At 36.3% G+C, this 20,302-nt stretch overlaps 2 protein-coding genes across 8 annotated transcripts in view; one reads left to right on the top strand and one right to left on the bottom strand.

Moving 5' to 3' along the window:
- Positions 1-11,022, bottom strand: part of LOC120630274 — a 40,065-nt gene extending 29,043 nt beyond the window's left edge. For all 7 annotated transcript variants that reach the window (XM_039899438.1, XM_039899440.1, XM_039899442.1 and 4 more), the window contains exons 1-2: positions 9,396-11,022; positions 1,194-1,414 (exon numbers count right to left, since the gene is read on the bottom strand). In XM_039899438.1, the coding sequence (XP_039755372.1) occupies positions 1,194-1,414; positions 9,396-10,992 (1,818 nt within the window). In that variant the 5' untranslated portion in view covers positions 10,993-11,022. The remainder of the gene's footprint in view (positions 1-1,193; positions 1,415-9,395) is intronic.
- A 531-nt stretch (positions 11,023-11,553) lies between these two features.
- Positions 11,554-18,819, top strand: LOC120630276. Its single transcript, XM_039899447.1, has 7 exons — positions 11,554-11,798; positions 13,004-13,100; positions 13,376-13,452; positions 14,776-14,961; positions 16,223-16,394; positions 16,827-16,906; positions 18,201-18,819. The coding sequence occupies exons 1-7, from the start codon at positions 11,582-11,584 to the stop codon at positions 18,383-18,385; spliced, it is 1,014 nt and encodes a 337-aa protein (XP_039755381.1). The 5' UTR covers positions 11,554-11,581; the 3' UTR covers positions 18,386-18,819.
- The last annotated feature ends 1,483 nt before the right edge of the window (positions 18,820-20,302 follow it).

The following is a 20,302-nucleotide window of genomic DNA, read 5'->3' as shown; positions in this document are numbered from 1 at the left end:
GCACATTTTTAATACGAAAAAAAATCCGAAAGCTGTATCCATGCGGAAAGGAGAAATGGTGCGTAAGACGCTTACAAAAAATACATTTTCAATGATATCTATGCGATAAATAGAATCAATACTGAAAGAGGTGTCAAAGATTCGTAACTCAGTATATATCCATATGGGGTACAAAATCTTCATACAAAAAATCTACAGGGCGTAGAACATATCGCGACAACTGCATTATTACCCATGAGGTAATGCCCTGCCTTAAGGAATTGTAATATCACTTGCTTGAATGGTTAAGAAATAAATAAACAAATATACTAGGACAATACACACATTGCCATCTAGTCCCAAAGTAAGCGTTATAATACCGTGAAGAAACCTGCATGCCTTAGAGTTCTCCATAATGTTCTCAAAGGCGTGTTAAGTTCACCAATCCGAACTAGGACAGCGAGGTGGTAGGTGGACAACGCCCTAAGCCCTCTCACTGTGGGAGGAGAATTACGCCTTTTATGGGGCCGATAATGGTACTAATGATTTATAATGATGATAAATGTCCTGCTTACTTAACGAAGAGGCTCTGACGACCGATCAATAGTAGTAAAACCACCAACCAATTTTTCTTAAGCATTTGCATGTCAGTGACCACGATCCATGCAACTGGGTCGAAATATCGACAAATTCAAAATATTATCGTGGTGTGTTCCCGTTTATCTATGCTTAAGAAATGTTGATTAACCACGAAAATCTTAGTTTAAAATCTTTAATCACCAACCAATTCTTTACCAATTGATCCAAAATCCACTGACCCGTAAGGGGCAGCGGCTTTATGGGAGAGGACCAGCACTGAACACACCAACCTGCATGCCAAGCGTGGTGATTATTGGCATAACTTTGATATGGGAAGTAGGTATTGAACGAGTAGTTGAGCCACTGGAAATAGGTTGCCCATGAGAGTGTATTTTGGAACTCCCTACAAAAGACCTATGTCCACCAGTTGACGTCAATCGTGTGAAGTGATGTTGTTCTTGATGATGATGAACTAATGAATGAATGAATGAATGAATGTTCGCCAACACGATCCATTCAATCCTTTACCCGTTCCAGGATGTCCAATGTAGCCAGTTGTCCGTGATTGCTGGATGATGGAGTTTCGCCACGCGTATTTTGTTTTATGAAAGCAAAGGTTATAACGAATATATCACCTGCTGAAGTACAGATAGAGTGTCGGGATCGGACCGGGCTCGCTCGGCGTCACGTATGTCCTGAGTGAGGGCGGGCGGTTCGCGGTAATCGGCCGGTCGCAGTCGCGCCACCACTTCAGGGGAGGGCTCGTTGAAGCCACCCTCATCAGACACGCTGGAAGCCCGCGACCGCGCTCGGCTGGTCACCTCCTCGCTCTCCGATGATTTGCGGCCGCCGCCCACTGCGGGAAGAAAATTAAGGGTTGCTATGTAGCGCATCTAAGGTCTTGAGACAATGAATAGGATAGGCTGAAAACCACAGTCTAAACCAGTGCATTACTCATGCCCGTTTTCACTAAACCAAAGAAACGCTTCAATCGAATACCTAATGATTTAGTGACAAGAATTCATAGATAATAAGTCGGGTATGCCAGCCGATTAGGATTTAATCAGGAAGATTTTTCTACTCCAAATTAGAAAAACATTAAAATGTAGCACAAAAGTAAAGGAAACTTTGTGTTCTAATACTCTCAATAGCAGTATCGACATAATCAAACAGTCGTATGTTCAAAAAGCGTCGCTCGGTACAGTAAAGTTGAATTATTAAACCCCTCTTCACGTGCAATGCGATGGGTTACAGAAAATAATGATTTTTGAGTCTGTAAGACTTTGAATAACGTCGGAATAATCCCAACATGTTATCCCACTATCATCTTAGACTGCATATTCACTTACCACCATTTGAAATTGCAGTCAAGGTCAGGTCTCTAACGTAATAAAGATGTGTGTTATAATATTAGTTAAATCATCAGTAAGACCATTAACTAATATTGCTGCCCTTTTTAAAAAAAGCAGTGGAAATAATAGCACTAGTTTTAGAAGTGTCCACTAAGATTAGTCAAGATTTGTGTATATTCTCCCACTCATCCTGTAACGGAGGCATTGCCAAAATCTGTCTGCTATCGGCTTCCTATTGGTATTAGCTGCATTTGCCCGTCACCGTCTGAACTTATCTTTATCGAAATCTAGCTATTCCTCGCCATTTCACCCGCTTAATCGATGGGTCGATACAAAATGTTATATTAAAGCATAATATAACATTTTGTTGTGAACAGCACTCTCGACTCGCTATACAGGCCAAAGTTCTTCTAAATAAGATTACCTTAATAATATAATGACTATTTCATATTTTAAGTCTAATAATCACGATCGAAAATCACTTTTTAATTGTTGAATTATTTCCGAGCGTGGCTTATTTTATCATAGCGATTTCGATTTCATTTGCAGTTCTGCAAAAGAACCATGTTTATTTACCTAATACCTGCATAGTATTTACGCTACTCGCTGAAAATGTAGGTTCCTATACCTAATATAGATGAAAGATTTTTTAAATGTTTAGTAGTTTTTAGGTTATCCATTACATACAAACATACAAAACTAATCACTCTTTATATTATTATAAACTGCCATAGATACTACTGCGACTACTACATAGCCGATATATACCTCTACGTACCTACTATAGATTATTGTAAGTAAATGGAAGAAGTTTCTGTATTTTTCTTATATTCCAGCATTACACTGATTCTTTATTCTCTGTCTTGTACAATATTGCGCCGCCTATTTGAATGAGACTACAGCGAAAATAGGTTAATATAGTTAATTTTAACATCGACTCCGCCACAGGTGCCTGCCAGCGTAGGCATTCAGCCATTCAGGTATCCGACACAAATAAACAAAACGTGCTATGGGAAACTCTCACAGGCGTAGGTATTTTTATTTATTCAAATGAAGAAAACTAAAACCGTTGCTTTCACGCTGTGAGAACATTTGATGTTTGATGTCAATAAAAAATATTTTTTAATGAGCTGTTTAAATTGCACTGACTTAACACATTCGTAGTATTATAATAAGTGTGAAAATATCAAAACACATTCTACACTATCATTCCATAGATGTACGAGTACCACTGTATCTACTATACAGTTGAATTGTTGAACTAAATGTTAATCATGAGATGTATTTGAATTACAATTTTAAATCATTCATATATTCATCTGAATATATCAATGTAAGTAAATATTACTTAAAATTCAGGGAACATAATATACCTACTCATATAGAAATTCATTTGTAATTTTTCTACTTTTATCTTTAAATGACTTGGCAGATTTTTTACTTTACTTAAATGGTAAATTTTGTATAATTTAATATACCTAAACGGTCAAAGTATAAGTACAAAGTAAATTATGTTTGTCATCTGAGTTTTAATTAAGTAAACTCGAACAAATGTTTTTAATAAATAATAATAAAAAAAAACAAAAGTCTTTTTTTTAATCGGTTTTATTGTAATCAAGTAGATTATAGCCACCAAAAAAACCCAAAATACTATTATTAACTGTAAAAAATGGCCCTTTGGACGAATTGAAGCAGAATGTAAGAAATCTACTTCCCCATTACAATGAACAACTCGCTCGGTCACGTAATTAGAATATTGAAAGTGGTATAGCAGCGAAGATAGTACGCAATCTAACTCATTGAAGCAACGAGCAAGTTCCACTTAACTAATTAATAATCGTCGTCGTTCAGCCGGAGCTTTGTTTGCTTCTAATTATTCGCTCAAAAGTAGGTAGTTACAGTTATTAAGCTAAGCTGAGATGGGTGCATTGCGAATTATCAAAAATTGTCATGTCAGCTTAACTCATTTTTAAGTTGAGTCCTATTTGAGATAAGGGCGTGGTTGCCGGCGTAATTACATGCATATGAGGCTTTATCTTCACCTCGGGTTGACACAGGCCGTCTCATTGCAGAATGCGTTTCATGCGTGCGAAGTGTTAATCTGTTTATAGGCGAGGGTTTTCGATTACCATCACGTGGGCTATCTTCTTGGCTATGCTCAGTCCGCCAATTAATAATTAAGAGGGAAGAAAAAAAAGATTATCTCGATACAAGAGTTTTTTAAGAAAAAAGAAAACCTATTTTCTAATAAACTTATACCAACTACAACGTACATAGATTCGTGTATAAAACTAGCTTGAATACGAGTTAAACTGGCTTTCAATCGCGAAAAATAAATATATAGGAGGAGTAAAACCACTTGGTAACGTTAAATTCATTCTACAGTTGTAACTTGGAGCCAACTTATTCTCGATAGACTTGTCTATCATAATGTCATTTTAAGATTCTGAGTATTCCAAATTCAAATACCATATACTATTATTAGATCTATAGCGATAGAAAATGTAGGTATGCCCCTACAAACTGCATACGTCTGCATAACCCTTTCGAGTGTTGGTACAGGCGTGATATTAAGTTTGCGTGATTGCGCAAACAATGCATATTTATGCGATAAGAGCAATCGCGTTTGATTGGCTCCCATTTTTTATGAGTTCCGCTGTCTGTCTCCGGTACTCTTAATTTGATCTAAGTATATTAAATTTAAATGGCACCCCTCGAAAAAACTTATTTCGATAAAAAAAAAAGGATTTTACAAATCCGTCTATCAATGACGTAGTTATGCCGGAACATACGAAAAACGATAACTTCCTCTTTTTGAAAAAGGGACTAACTAAAGCGTACGTTTCACCGACACTGTCAGACGATATCAAAAAGTAGTGTGTAAAATGTTGTACCTATATAATTTTTTTAAATGAACTGTACTGACAATACTTTGCAATTGTCTGCTATCTCATTTTCAGCTGGAAAAGTAGCAAAAAATTGCTCAATTTACAATTTGTTAAACGGCATTAGGAATACTACGTTATATGGACAAATGGTTTTATGAAAGGTTAAATTATCTCATAAGTTCAATGTCACTGGGGCATAATCTGCTGGTTTTGCTAAATTAAGATATCTTTTTTAAAATGAACTACAATAAATATATAACAGCCTGCCTAAATAGGCAATGACCGCACTTATACTAAATGATGTAAACGAGTTGATCGCCCCACGCAAGACTAAAGAACACAACAATTTTTAAAATAAATGTGATCTCATACGGCAAATGACATGGGACATATTGGAGCATTTTATTACTTAATTGTACACCAGTGCAAATATTATCAAAAATCTTAATCCAAATAAAGCTGACCAAAGTTTCACCGATTTTGCTACTCTCTGCATATTATGCACTTTTTAAAAGTGACAAATAATTTTATTTTGTTTACAGCCCGGAAGCGCGTTTTTACTACCAAAACTGAAACATAACTAACTGTTAAGCTAACTATTTGAACATATTTGTTTTATTGATGGCATTATTGTCTGTCTTTTGAACATATTTGTTTTATTGATGTGATTATTGTCAATTGTTTGCTGTCATTAGTTTTCCTGCAAGTTACTGTAGTAATTATAATCTTCAATAATTGGCAATTCCGGTGCATATTACTGAAAAAATTTTGCTTTTTGAATGACTTTACTGTGTCATTATGGAATTAAAATATATTATAAAATAAAATATTCTTAAAAGTACTAAATTAAGCAATATCCTTATGTTTATATGGTCGATGTAAAAAAAATTGAAGTTTGCACCAAGCTCCGTACAAAATCGCCCCATCTCCTTTATATATAGATATAACAAAATTTACGAAATTATTGCGGACAAGATTTATTAATTTCAGAAACAATCTAGGTAAGCTTTCTAAGTATAATTTGCGACATTATCCATAGGTACCTACTAGAAAACTCTCTCCTAATTTAGAATAATTGATTCTGTAAAGATCTCTTTGCTTGAAGAGCACCGATAGACCCTTAGTTAGGTTAGATTATAAAATAAATAAATCAATCGTTTTTGTATCATTTTATATACATTTTTCTGATTTGAAATCGCCTGATGAAGATGGCAGTCAAATGTTCCGATTTTTATAGATATTTTTATTGAATTATTGATTCAAATTCGTAAAATAACGTAACCTACCTAGAATGTTATAGAATAGGAACTAGCATAATGCGTAATGTTGTCTATATTATGAATTGTGTTTAATAATACTACACACTAAATACATTATTGCATACTAAGTTGTCTCATAAGTAGGGTTCACTCAACTGTATGTCAAGACGTGCCAAGATTGATACAAGCGTGGCTAGCTTAGTACTTTATGCAAAACAACTTTCATTCATACGGCGAACGCATACCTCTGCCTCAATAGTTATGTTTCTGTGAGGACTGCAGCTCTTTATCGAGCCGGTTTATCAGTCGGACCCTCGATTTTTTTTATTCCACTATAAATAAGCCCTCGACTGCAATATCAACTGATGGTAATTGATGATGCAGTCTTAGATGATAGCGGACTAACCTGTTTTGGGTATGGCACTCAAATCGGTTTCAACGCGACATCGTACCGGAATGCTAAATCGCTTGGCGGCACGCCTTTGTCGTCAGGGTCGTAACTAGCCAAAGCCGAAGCCTCCAGATAAGACCAAAGAGTATTTGGCAATTATAAATTCCCATATAGCCACCGACGGGGATCGATCCCGGGATCCTAACTTATAAAACCAAATCGCGTACCACTGGGCCTGGATCATCGTCAAGATGCTAAACTTTGCCCTTTTCAAAAGTCTGTACCGAATAATAAAAACCGGAGACTTATAGGATTTTTTGCTGTTCTGTCTGTTGTCGATTGGTTCGAGTGTAAAGGGCGCAGTTACTGCATAATCAAATAAAATCAATAATCAAGTTGATCGAGGTATCCGAAAAGCACGCTATTACATTTATTAAGACGGGAACCGTCTCATATCTCTCCCCTATCTTACAATTTATTTGGGGAGGGTGACATGAAACACGTTGAGATCAATGATTAGACCAACGAAAATAAATACGTAAAAAAAACACGTGTGTACACCAAAAACAAAACAAAATAATTTTTATAAATTAAGTAGAAAGAAATAAGAAAAACTATAAACTAGTCTAATAAATTTTGTGACTTTTTTTAAAAAAGATAATTTATTTACAATCGTATGTTGCCCTACATTCTATCATAAAAACAAGATGCTTTCAAGCGTCATAACTTACAAAACAGTAATATAATTTATATATTTTTTAAAGTGATATCTAGCTTAATTTAGGATCTAGAATAATTCATACTAAAATGATCTGTTTAAAAGCGTTATACATAAGTTTTTGTTTAATTTTAAGAATTTAAATACCAAGCTGCAAGGAATAAAAACAGATTTGCGATAGATACCTTAAAACTGTGAGTTTATTGCACTTTTCATAAGGCCGACAGTTTTATCCGCTATTTTAACATAATACCTTTAAACTATTTAACATACTGACCAATACAGCATCCGCAAAGTCGCATATTGTGCGAGCGCGGGTGAGCGCACGCACCACGCGTCTCATCGCCGGGGCATCGCCATTCGCGTGAGTTTGTGTCTCGCACACTTACACTCACTTTTAACTCCAAGCGACGTATTGTGTCAAGTCCCAGTGCACTTATTTTATCCCTCATCCAGACGCAGTCACACGTATTCAGTCTCAAGCAAGTGTTTAAATTAGTTGTACTCATACAATTGTTGATTGGCTTTGTTTGGGTATAAATCTCATTTAAATACCAATTATTTGAAATTTTGAGGGAATCTTATGATTTTTTGTGATGTTGCCAAGAATACGTTTGAATTTTACGAATTCTAGTGAGATACTACAGACAAAGACAACGTTTTTGTCATTGAAGAATTAACGCGGGCCTAATTTAAATAAATTTGACTGTGTTTTTGCTGTATTCGTATAGATAATGCCTGAATAATACTTCCTATTTGCATTAACTAAGTGGTTATCGTAAACCTATATACAAGATTTTTTTTGTATCTTTTCGACTTTATTTAATAATAAAAAAGTGGATACAAATATCAACCGCCATAATATATGAAAACGATGGCTTCGTTCGAACTATAAAAAACAATAGCTTTGAATATTATGTATTTAAATAGTGATAATAATAATACAAATTATTTGTAACTGCCCGAGCACTATGATTCAAACATCAACGAATCACTTTCACTATCAATCTTGTAAACTTCAAAACAAACATTCAGTTATTGAAAACAGTAACGCAACGCAAGTCTACGCTTTATTATGTGCCAGCAAAGAATAAGACACATAATGGGTGCACGCACTAATTATGCGAACATGAACACATTCACAAATGTCAAAATGGCAGCGCGATTAAGTGGGCCATTGTATTAAAACTGCTGGCCTAATTGTAAACGTGAAATGAAGAGGTAAGGGAAGGGCGCGCAGGACGACGGCGCTCGGGTAACTGCGTCGTCGCCGCGGCGCCGGAGCATCTAAATCGGGATCTACTCGCAACTCTCACAACGACTCAAATACCTTGACTTCCTCAATATTACATTGAACCCGCTGAGCACGAGACCGCCAAACGTACGTCAATTGACGCCCACTTGCACAGACTTAGGACAACACACATCCCACAGTGCAAAAACGCAGACTTCGCTTCTTTTGCACCGGTAGGGCGATTGTGATGATCATGGAATGTTTATTATTTATGTTATTCTTCTTTTATGTATAGCTTATGCCCGCGCTGTACCAAAATAAGTGTCATAGCCGTTATCAAGAAAAAGGTGGACACATCTCTATGAGAGATCAGCTTCTAGCTTTTAATACAGTTATTATATTCTGATTTAAATGGTGTTTTATTTTTCCAGAAGGGCTAGCATGCGAACTATGGGATAGAAGAAGGGCTAGTACTAAGTCAACCCATTACCTCGTGTCGCTATAGAAAAATGGGAGTCACGGGTAGATTAGCATCTACCCGTGACTCCCATTTAGCCCTCCAGGATTTCGGTATCTCTATGCAGAGTTTTAGCTAGCTAGTAGCTTTAAATCGGTTTAGCCATGTTTGAACCCCGAATTATCAACAAATAAACAAACGCTTTTGACAAACTTTTGCTTAGAACTACGTAACCTAATGCTAGAGGTAGAATTAAGATTCTAGAAAAGTCTGCCATTCCGCGGTATATTATTTTTTGTAAGAAAACCCCGTAACATTAATGTAAAGCTACATCCTGGCTAAATAACAATATCTTGACTATAGGCAGTAATTATTGTATGTTGTGGAGGTTCAAATATAACATTTTAACAGTACGATTATTAAAAAATAAACGCTTATCGGTACACGTAATTGAACAACAAAGAGATAAAAGATAAGCGGTTTCATTAGTTTTTATATCATAAAATTTATATTAACTTGAGTTAATATTACAACGTACCTTGCGAAGGCGAAGGCGAAGCAAGAGCCGGGGACGATGAGTAGGGCAGACTGTGAACCGGAGACGCCAGTGGTGAAATGAGTGGAGACTGTGGAGTATCCTCAGCCTGAGCTGCGCCAGGAGACACCTCGGGCGTCGAAGATCTTCGTTTACTTTTTTCATCCCAATCACCACTATAAAGTATTGTTTCATAGCCATCTTCCTCCTGGCTGTTCGTTGGAGACCTCAGCACAATATGACAAACATCAGGTGTTTGCATAGCAGAAGATTCTAATTCAAGAATACTATTATCTTTAGTGGTGTCACGTTGGAGAGAAGGGATTGACGAAGACGAAGACGACTTTAAAATTACTGCATGATCAATGTTGTAATTGCTATCGTCTTCTTTTGTCATACTCTGTATAGACTCTATTTCATCTGGCATTAATTTTGTAATGGCGCCAGTGTCTATTATTAAGTCTTCTTCATCGAGTAAAGGTGGTGGTGATTTTGGTAGCCGAGCCGGAGGTGACGGCGGAGCTTTGTAATATATTGAACTTTTATCAACGTCATAGCTTTCTTGTAACGTATAAGTTTGTATAGGGGAAGTGCAATCTGTTTCTGTCGAAGAGGGCAATAAGCCAGATTGATCGATAATGTCTTCTAATATATTATCCTCGATATTTCCTTTCTCTACTTCAGGAGATACCGATGCTTTTTTTGCATGTAGCCTTTCTATTGGTTCTACTTTCGGAGGACTTGGTTGTTGTTGACTAATAGGCGAATTTGAACTATCGCGTTTAACTTTAGGGGACGTAAGGATTTCGGATCTAGCGGTGGGAGGTATAGTATTATTAGTTCTAGGCGAAGGTAACACTGGAGCGATGATTTTTACAGGACTAGGAGATTTCGCAACATGTATACCTCGATTAACTAAAGAAGCAGGAAGAGTATTTGGGCGTTCCACGTGTGAATCACCAGCTCCCGGGGATAGCGGTGGTGAGTAAACTCTTGAGGGGACTACATGTCTATCAGCCCCATCTGGAGACTTTCTATCTTGGTACCCAGATGATGATTTATAATCAGATCTCTGTTCTGGATCATATTTAGACGGTCGGGATTTATTAAAGTGAGCGGTCCAGTTTCTCTGTTTTTCTATAAGCTCTTTATTAAAACGTCTATCCGGTTTTTCTGGCTTAGGAAGAACACTAGGTTTAGCTGGTTTAGGTGGTGGTTGTTGCATAGCACCATTGGATAGTCTGTCACCGTTAACAGCCGGTGCCATAGGACATGCTGCTGTAGCATTGTTTCGCGTTGGGCTTACAGAACCCGCTGAACTAGACCGAGATCGCGCGGGGATCACCGGGAGCACTCCACGCGTACCGGCAAAACTGGCTGCCGCAGACGGCGACTTTTCAATACGAAAACTACGGTTTTCTTCACCTAATTTTTCGAACAAAGCTCTTGCATTGTTAAACCTAGCCAGATGGCTTTCGGTTCGCACCACTGTCACATCACTTCCACGCATATCTTCATCGTCTCTTGACGGCATCCCTTGAAAAATATTAGCGATTTTCGAAACTTTAGTGCCTTGTGACCTTTTCTTGCACTCCTCCATACTAGCCGGGTACGGCCGCTTCAATCCAATCTGGAAAAGGAATTATCCAGTATGAGAAAATGAGAAGTATCTTCATGTCACTTAGTACAAATATGAGAATTAGGCCGCGTTTTCAAACGCCAAACTGATAACATAAGATAAGTGGCGCAGGTAGCCGGCGCTCGGCACGGACACTAGTGCGAGCGACGCGACCACTTGCGTCTTGACTGCCTCGTTTGTCGCGAAATAGAACTCGAGATAGCGATAGCGCTGATAATACCTTGCCCGTATTATAAAACTACACCTATGTATGAGGTACAAAACTAATCTTTAAACAAAGAAACAAATTATTGTGCAAAACTGAAGAATAAAAAAGCATAGGTGTGATGTATAAAACCGCCAAACCTATATACCATATAAACTTTGATTCGGGACTGGAGGCAAATAATAATATTAATTATTTAGCACATTCATATAAATAACAAGTACTCTATTCAAAGAATTAAATAATCTTATGATAAGATTTTTTTGATAACGATTTACAGATATCAGTAAGTAATTAATACAGTACGTTTACGATCGTAATGTGCACAGGATTAATGTAGCTAATATGAAAAAAAATCTAATGTCTTTGTTTCTCTTTGTAACAATCCAAACATACGTCCTAGCAAATCGGTGTGAAGTAGCTGAAATATGTGTGACGGATCTTTCACAAGCTGACTGTGGAGCCGGGTTTGTTGTTGTTCCCAATGCGACTATATTTGGATGTTGCCCTGCTTGCAGACTTGATGACGGTACGGGCGGAGGTGAAGATGGAAATGAAAATGGTATGAATTTTTATAATATAGTACTATATCTATTTTTATAATATCGCAAAAAAGGACTGACTGGATAAGGTATAAAGAATGTGCGAAGATATCAAACGACAGTTTTATTAAAATTTAAGTATTATTTAGAAAAAAACTAATTGTTTAAAAGAAATAGGTAGCTTTACTACAAATTTAATAAGTACTAAGCCCGTAATGACTGGCTTCTAGTTATTATGACGCATTCTAATTGTATAAAACTTGTGAGCTATGTTGAGTCCTAACTTTTTGTTATTAGAAAGGAAAACATATTATTTATTTATTTCGTAAATACTGTTTAACTAACTAAATTATATATTAACAAAGAAAAGTTGAATGGTATTGGAATTTTTATACGTGGTCTGAGTCATTGTAAAACTAGAGAGATGAAGGTCGATATTTTATAAGGCGAAAGTTAACCACTGCAAACGTGTTATTTGTTGTATTGGTGAAACTTTGCTATCGCAGAGGTTGTTTATGCGCCTATTGCCGAATATGTATCTTATTTTAACTATATTTTATTCCTTCAAAAAGTTACTTTTGTTATAAATATCAAAAAAGTGACATCTACAATTAAGATCTTTGAATGTTTATCTTTTTATTTACTCTTACTTATATTTTAGACAAGTTGTTGCCCGCGTTTTTCGTCCGCGTTAATAACGGTTTTTTTTTTCAATCCCGTGGGAACAGTTTGTTTTCCTGGGATAAAAAGTAGCCTATGTTACTATCCGTCCTTTCAACTAACTCTCTCATAATAAAGTTGATCTGTTGCTTGGTTAGGGCGTGAAGGAAGGAGAAACAAACAAATAAACACACTTTCGCATTTATAATATTAGTAACGAGGAAAAAGGAAGGAAAGGAAAATTTTTATTGGAGAACTGGTCCATGTCCAAATATCATCCTAGGTACGACATAAAAAGATCAAAGTACCCTACCCTACTTTAAACATTAAGTATGTATTTTATAAATTTTAAATGCATTATAAGACTGATGTAAAAGGCATATACTAATTTCGGCATCGATGGTAGGAGAGCCGTATCTTAATTGGAAAAAGCGCTCAAATCCTGTCGGCTCTGAACATTTTTATATGCATTTTAATTTTATAAAATTGATAATTCCTCCAAGTGTAGGTAAGAACACTATTATAAATTATAAAATTAAGTATATGATGTAATGTAATGTTATAGATCCAGGTCCTACGGAAGGGTGTCGACCCCCAGCCAATTGTTTGCCGGACGGACGATACGCACCCGTGCAATGTAAAGGCGATGTATTCACAGGGAGGTAAACGGCAATTAAAACGATTACGAAATGTAACAAAAACTTACGCTATTCCACTCGGTCGATATTGACCTAAGTCAATTTAAATTTTAATCGTTTTTATTCTCGCCTATTTATCGGGCATAACAAAAAAATTTACATTGATTGCAATTCTATCGGTAAAATATCAGCTGTTGCAAAATGTTTCCAAATTAATACATATATAATTAATGTTATTTAACCACGCTCGAATGCACTTACGTTTCACCGTTGAAATGTACTATTTACACAATACACAGATGTTTCTGCTCTGATGAAAATGGGAACAGAATATTTGGACAAATGTGGAGAAGTGAAGCAAATGAGATGAGTTGCGGTAAGTCGCTTTGAGAAACACTTAGTAACGATTAGAAATACCTGAAGATTAGACATGGTTCTGTATTCGAGTAATCTATATTCTATAAGCATAAATTTCTCTCGCATATTAATTCATTGAAGCGGAAAACAATCTGAAGCATTTTCTTTATATTTCCGTAAAAACACGTAAAATTTAATTGTGGCCAAACAATTTTACCATTATAAACAATCGTACATAAATTCTGAATAGTAAGAAATGTAAATCTATTTGACAGACATTGTCAATTGGACCACCAAAGTAACATAATATGAAATCAATGCCACCAAAGAGTAAAATGTAAATCTCAACTTAGTTCTCAACACCAACCAAGTTACTTAAGACTATAATGTCAAAGAATGAAATGTTTATATTTCTTGACAGTGATAAAATTCAGAGGAAGATTTATACTCTATGAAAAAAATTAAAAAAAAAACGAATGAATCATTTGAAAAAACTGTACACTAATTCAATAAATTCATTACGATTCATAAATTTTTGCTCCAAAAGTGAAAGTCATCATTACATTGTCGTATTATCAACCCATTCTCGGCCCACTTCCCACAAAGCACAGGTCTCCGCCTTCAATGAGAAGGGTTTAGGCCGTAGTCCATCACGCTGGCCCAGAGAACTTTTTGAGAACATTATGGAGGAATCTTAGGCATGCAGGTTTCCGATTGATGTTTTCCTTCACCGTTGAAGCAAGCGATATATGAATTACTTAAAACGCACGTAACTTTTAACTTTAAATTAGAGGTGCTTTTGTAGGGATTCGAACTCGGTCCTCCAAAAGTGAAGCAGAAGACCTAACTGGGCAATCACCGCTCTGATCAGTTCAAAGAGAAAGTGTCAGCCGCAAAAAATATGCTATTTTGTTAATAACAATCCCCCTAAACATTTTGACTATGCCAACGATGATGAATATGATATAATTGTCTAGTCCACTTTTCCTTGTAAATAACTAACCCGCCACCTATGAAGAAGATCATCATCATCATATCAACTCATTAACGCCCCACTACAGGACACGGGTCTCTTCTCACAATGAGAAGGGGCTATTTATTTTATACATTATTTGAACAATATATTTTTCCACCAAATGAAATGTACACACATTGCAGACACACACATTTCATTTGATAGAAAAAATAAAGAACTTAGAACTTAAATACAACAAAGGTTAATTCATAGTAATACAGATTCTGTGTACATTTTAAGGTTATATACAAAATATAGGAAATATATTTTTTTAGCCCTTATTTTTCTGATATGGACCAAAATTGATGATGTCCTTTTTAAATTTAGCATGTAGCCGTAAAAGACACGAATTGGAAACGAAACACGGCAAACTAAGTACTTTACACTGCACATCTAATGGGGACTATGAGAAACTGCAGTGTGACGAAGGTATGTGCTGGTGCGTCGAAACGAAGACGGGACAACCCATAACGCCGCCGGTGCAAGAAGTCGACATGAGGCGGCTTCCCTGTTGTAAGATTATCATAATTATAGTTCTAAAAATTTCGGGTAATACTACTGAACTTTTTTTTTTTATTCCACACCCTTGACTGCAATCTCACCGGGTGGTAAGTGATGATGCAGTAAAAGATGGTAGCGGGCTAGGCTAACCTGTTAGGGAGTATGGTAGTCATACCTACCCCAATCGGTTTCTACGCGACTCCGCACCGGAACACTAAATCGTTACCGGCACGTCTTTGTCGGTAGGGTAGTAACTAGCCACGGTCAAAGCCTACCACCAGCGTTCACCGTTGCGGAGGTCTTCAAACTCATTCAAATAACAAACTGCTAGTTTGCTGATTAGTATCTCAATCTATGTATTCAGATTGGCTTGGGGTACGCGAGTTTTACTTGAATGCCATAATAACAGCGTCCGTATTACATTTCTTTTGATCTGGAATCTAGATAAAATGATAAGAGGAATGATTTTGAACATCGAGCCTTTGTCACGAATAACATCTTAAAGATTGTCACGTAAAGACATTGGTTGGACAACGCTCAAAATAGAACGGGCGACTCTCACGTTCAGTGAAGCGGCAGTGACATGGGGTGGGACATTGAAAGGTCTCCTATAGATTGTAAGTTTTATTATCCACTAGTTTATAAGTAAATGGAATTTAAACCATTCGTTAAAATGTATCAAGGACAGAAGTCTATCATTAGTTCTATATTCAAAGCGCCTTTTTCATTCAATTAAGTATCAATATCCATTAAGCGAAAGTTTATCGGAAACCTGAACCATTCAGTCATTTAGCTTTAAGAATACATTTTTAAGGTTTCCATTTTATAAGCCTACGATACGTCTTATTGGTTTTACATACGAACAGGAACCTGCAACAATATACAAAGTATACAGTACTTTGTATATTGTATCCAGTCAGATTTTGCACTAAATAATTAGGTATTAATAATTCCATGGGCGATGTTAGGATTGTTACTACTAGATAGATTTTCCAACGTGGATACCGAACTGGAATCACTATCATTTTTCTAAGGGCAGTGGCCATTAAATGGAGTTGGGCGGGCCTCGTTTATCGTAATGAAAGGATGGACGGTAGAGCCGGAAGATTCTGGATTGGCAACCACACACTGGACATAAGCATCGGCCGACCACCAACTCGATGGCATGATGATATCCCCAATTCAGGAAAGAAATGCGTTTAAGTAGATGGCATGCTAACGAAGGGGTTTTATTCTCTCTGATAAATTATTAATAGAGCTTCTCTGTTCTCAGTTAGTGCAGCATCACTAGGTGAGCAGTACCTGCGAAGATGTGAAAGTATTGTGTACGCTTTAGCCACGATTCACAGAGAACAGTCGGCACACGGAACCAATTTCTTAGGCAATCCAATAACATTCTGCGATTTTGACGGAAGCTATGGATCATACCAAATTCAGAATGGAATGTAAGTAATTTCCTTATTTACTAAACGCAATAAATGGTATTGATTTAGTAACAAAGATCTATAATGCTATATAAATTCTATCTTTCCTGATAGTACCTAAATAACTACCTTAACCCAGTGGCGTGCATAGAGGATATGCACAGGGTATGCAGATGATATAAAATGAAGAAAATCTCGAGTAAGAGTTAAAAATACTTGTGGGTCAGCTTTTTATAACTCTTACAATGCCTATCCTTAAGTTTTTTATAATTCGTACTAGAGATTTTCTTCATTTTATATCATCTGCATACCATGTGCATACCCTCTATGCACGCCATTGCCTTAACCCCTTCTCATTGTAACAGGAGACCAGTGCCCAGTAGTAGGCCGATAATGTGTTGATATGATGATGATGACGATGAAATAACAGATATGATACGTTTTCACTTTCAGCGCCTACTGCACGGGTCGAGACGGTAAAATCTTGGGCTCTTGGCAAGTCGTAGTCAGTACAATGCAGGGAATGAATTGCAGTAAGTCGATTTTGCCTGGATAAATTCTATCCAGTCTATGTTTTCTAACATTTTTTTTTAAAACGAAAGAGTACGTCTCATTTCAGGGAGGGTAAGAAACGGTGTCAACTTATAGAAAAAAGTTTACAAATACATATTTTAATTCATAAAAAGACGTTTTATGTGCCTTGTGCGGCAACTTTTAAAAAGTTATATAATAGTATTATTACTACTATATATAGTTAACATTCTGAATATTCATTTTGACGTGAATGACAGTGGCTTTATGAGTTTGGCTTGCGGATATCCAAATTTTTACGGTAAGCAGTAAATTGATCGCACCGGTAAACGCAGAGTGATAAATTTAAGGGCGTAAGCATTCGAGCAGCGTGTTCGAGCTTTAAATCCTCTCTTATGGAAGAATATATTCTAAGGAAGATCAACTTCTGAGGATGAGCAAGTTAAACTAGAGTTATTAGCTATCATTATTTTTCATTTCAAAGGCCAGAATGTTATCCAACTTATCGATAATATTAATAGTTTCATCTCGTGACAAGATCGATTAATTATTAAAATATTAGCAATACAAATTTATGTTTAATTAAAAAAAATGCAAATAAAGCGAAACACACGGAAACGAATGGCAATACCGTTAGCGTGCACGCATTGTGGAGTAAACTCTCGACGACCGGTTTGCGACCGTGACCCTGTTCCCGACATGTTGAACGGCTCCATTCAATCGTTTGACGCTCAGATGGAATGCGGGAGCCGCAATACTGGATCTCCTACCAAAACATAACTGTGCGACCAGTTCGTGGAAAAACAAACTCTGCGTGTTGTTAAACGCAACTGCAGGCTACAGTCATCGATAAGAGAAGCGTGACATGAAATATGTGAGATAAGCTCAGTTTCGATTAAAATGAAAGTAGATTTTTTAAGAGATATTCACTGTGAGATCAAATAAATACATTACTTTGAACACCTATCACAGATAGTGACAAGTTAAGGGGGTTAAGGGCAGGCAAGTGATATAAATTGGTAAATCCTTCTCCATGATGAAATTACGTTCGCTGGTAAATAAGAATAACTAAACTATCCACTCGTTAAAACCTGACATATCATTTTATATTTACAATAATGATCTGTAACTACTTATAACATATTTCTTATTAACTAAGCATTTTAAAGGGTATTGCTTCAGCAAAATTGCACCAACATTAGTTTACTTATTTCATTCGAAGATTGTGATTATTGCAAAATAAAATTCTTTTGTTTCTAGCAGTATCACCACTATATAACGTATTTTTTTCAACAGATTGTGCTCGTGATACTATGTTGTACTTCCCGGAAAGGGGTATGACAGTTTCAGAAGTATGCCAGCCGAACGGTAACTATCGGCCCAATCAGATTGCAGGCAATGTTACATACTGCGTCGACTCCGATGGTTACCAACTCGAGAGCAAAGAAGATTGGCCTCCGGAATGCCTTGTTGGTAGTTAAAGCTAGATAGAATCTTGTTAGTTATAGAAAATTATAATGAAAAGTAGAGATTCCGCGGCCAACCGCTATTATTCGATATTTTGTCACAATTCGTCGGATTCCGAAAAGTAAAGAGATTGCTCTTACCTAAAAAATCTTACACAACCAATACAAAAAAAAAAGCTTATGTAAATGTTAAAGAAAAGCTAACGATTTAGAAGCAATATAAACGCTTTTATTCGATTGGAAGGCGTTACTTTGCGAAATTCTTTTATTTATATTAAGCTTAATCTGATATAATCCGCAAATCTACACGTTGCAATTACTTTAATCTTTATGCACAACACCACACATAACGTAAACGGCAGTTTACTCTTTAGCTACTACAAAAATCCGTCTTTCATAACGTCATTTATTATAGTTATTTAACTATTATTTTATTGAAGAAACATTAAAGCACATTTTATGTTTATATAAGAGTATTTATTCATTTTGTTTTAATTATAAGAGCTGAGTATGACCAGAACAGCTATCACGAAGATGTAAAACTAATTGTTCATGATTTAAAACCAAATAAATAGAACCTAACTAGTTGGAATCGTGCTGTTCTGCAGACCCTTGATCCTGCAATTTTTATACTGAAACCAAAGTGCTGTACTTTTAAATAATTATGATGGCTATGGATCTATCAGGCAAAAGAGTTTGCAGGGGTCTGTTAGCTAGCTGATTCTGAGCTGCAAAGATAGCAAACTACCATCGCCGACTGGACCAAATTTCACGCGTACTTGCGTTGCAAATCAGCCACTAACGGAGTAAACGGCAATAATAACGCCGCAAAACGAATACAATACTCGTTGTATGAACGCTCCATCAGAAATATAATTCAGACAAACGGTCAGCTGCAAACTATTTGCTCAATGGATGCACAGCCATTTAGTTTAAATATCCTCAGAAGGCGAAAAATTACTCACATTTTATCGTCTTCTGTGGATTTAACAAAGTGAACTTTAGCATAGGTTATACGTGGCTTCAAACACGTCACACAATTCGTTGATTTTCATGATTTCTTTATACTAATTAACATCAATATTGGAAATAAAAAACACCAAAATTTTAAGAAAATAATTATGTTCCAACTTACTATAGGCCAAAGGACATTGTTAAGAGCCCATACATACCTCATACCTAAAAACCAAGAGTCACAAAACATTGATTACTGGTATCATAATAACCCCTATACAAGCTTTAAAGAACATTTAAAACTACGGACAAAAATATCTGCGATTTTGATGTTATTTGGATGATCTTGCTGTTCAAGTAAATTCAAAGTCGCTATTGGCATCGATTTCTGTCTGGGTAAGATGTTCCATTATGCCAAGATGGTCGTGTTCGGCGCTTACAATGTCCATTAATTAAAGCTAGATTAATCGAAGGGTGCAAAAATAGAAGTCTGTTGTTAAAATTCAACAGTCAATTTTAAATATATAGATTTTAATTAGTGTTGCCCAAATTCAGTCTTGGTCTTGCAGTCTTGGTCTTGTTCTTGCGTTTTTGCAAGACCAAGACCAAGAACAAGACCGCGTATTTTTAGCAAGACCAAGACCAAGACTGACCGTGCAAGACTTGAGCAAGAACAAGACATAGCCTGCAAGACTCTTGCGTCTTGCAGCTAGGACTTAGCGCTATTTCACGGAGTAGTTAGGTGTAACAGTTCGGTGTATAGGTAGGTAGGTACGCTTAGGAATTCTATGAGACGCAAAAAACTATATCAAAGAATATGAAAAACTGGACCTATGCGCATTACGACTAATACCATAAACATAGCGAATAAAAAAATATCTATTAAAATCAAACTGAGTGCATGCATAGTTATGTTTTAACCATCGGCACTTTGATAATGCGGCATCAAAGGTTTTGTACTTACTTCTCAAAGAAATT

The sequence above is a fragment of the Pararge aegeria genome, chromosome 16, assembly GCF_905163445.1.
Source record: "Pararge aegeria chromosome 16, ilParAegt1.1, whole genome shotgun sequence".
NCBI lineage: Eukaryota > Metazoa > Arthropoda > Insecta > Lepidoptera > Nymphalidae > Pararge > Pararge aegeria.
This window is presented reverse-complemented; position numbering and strand designations above follow the sequence as displayed.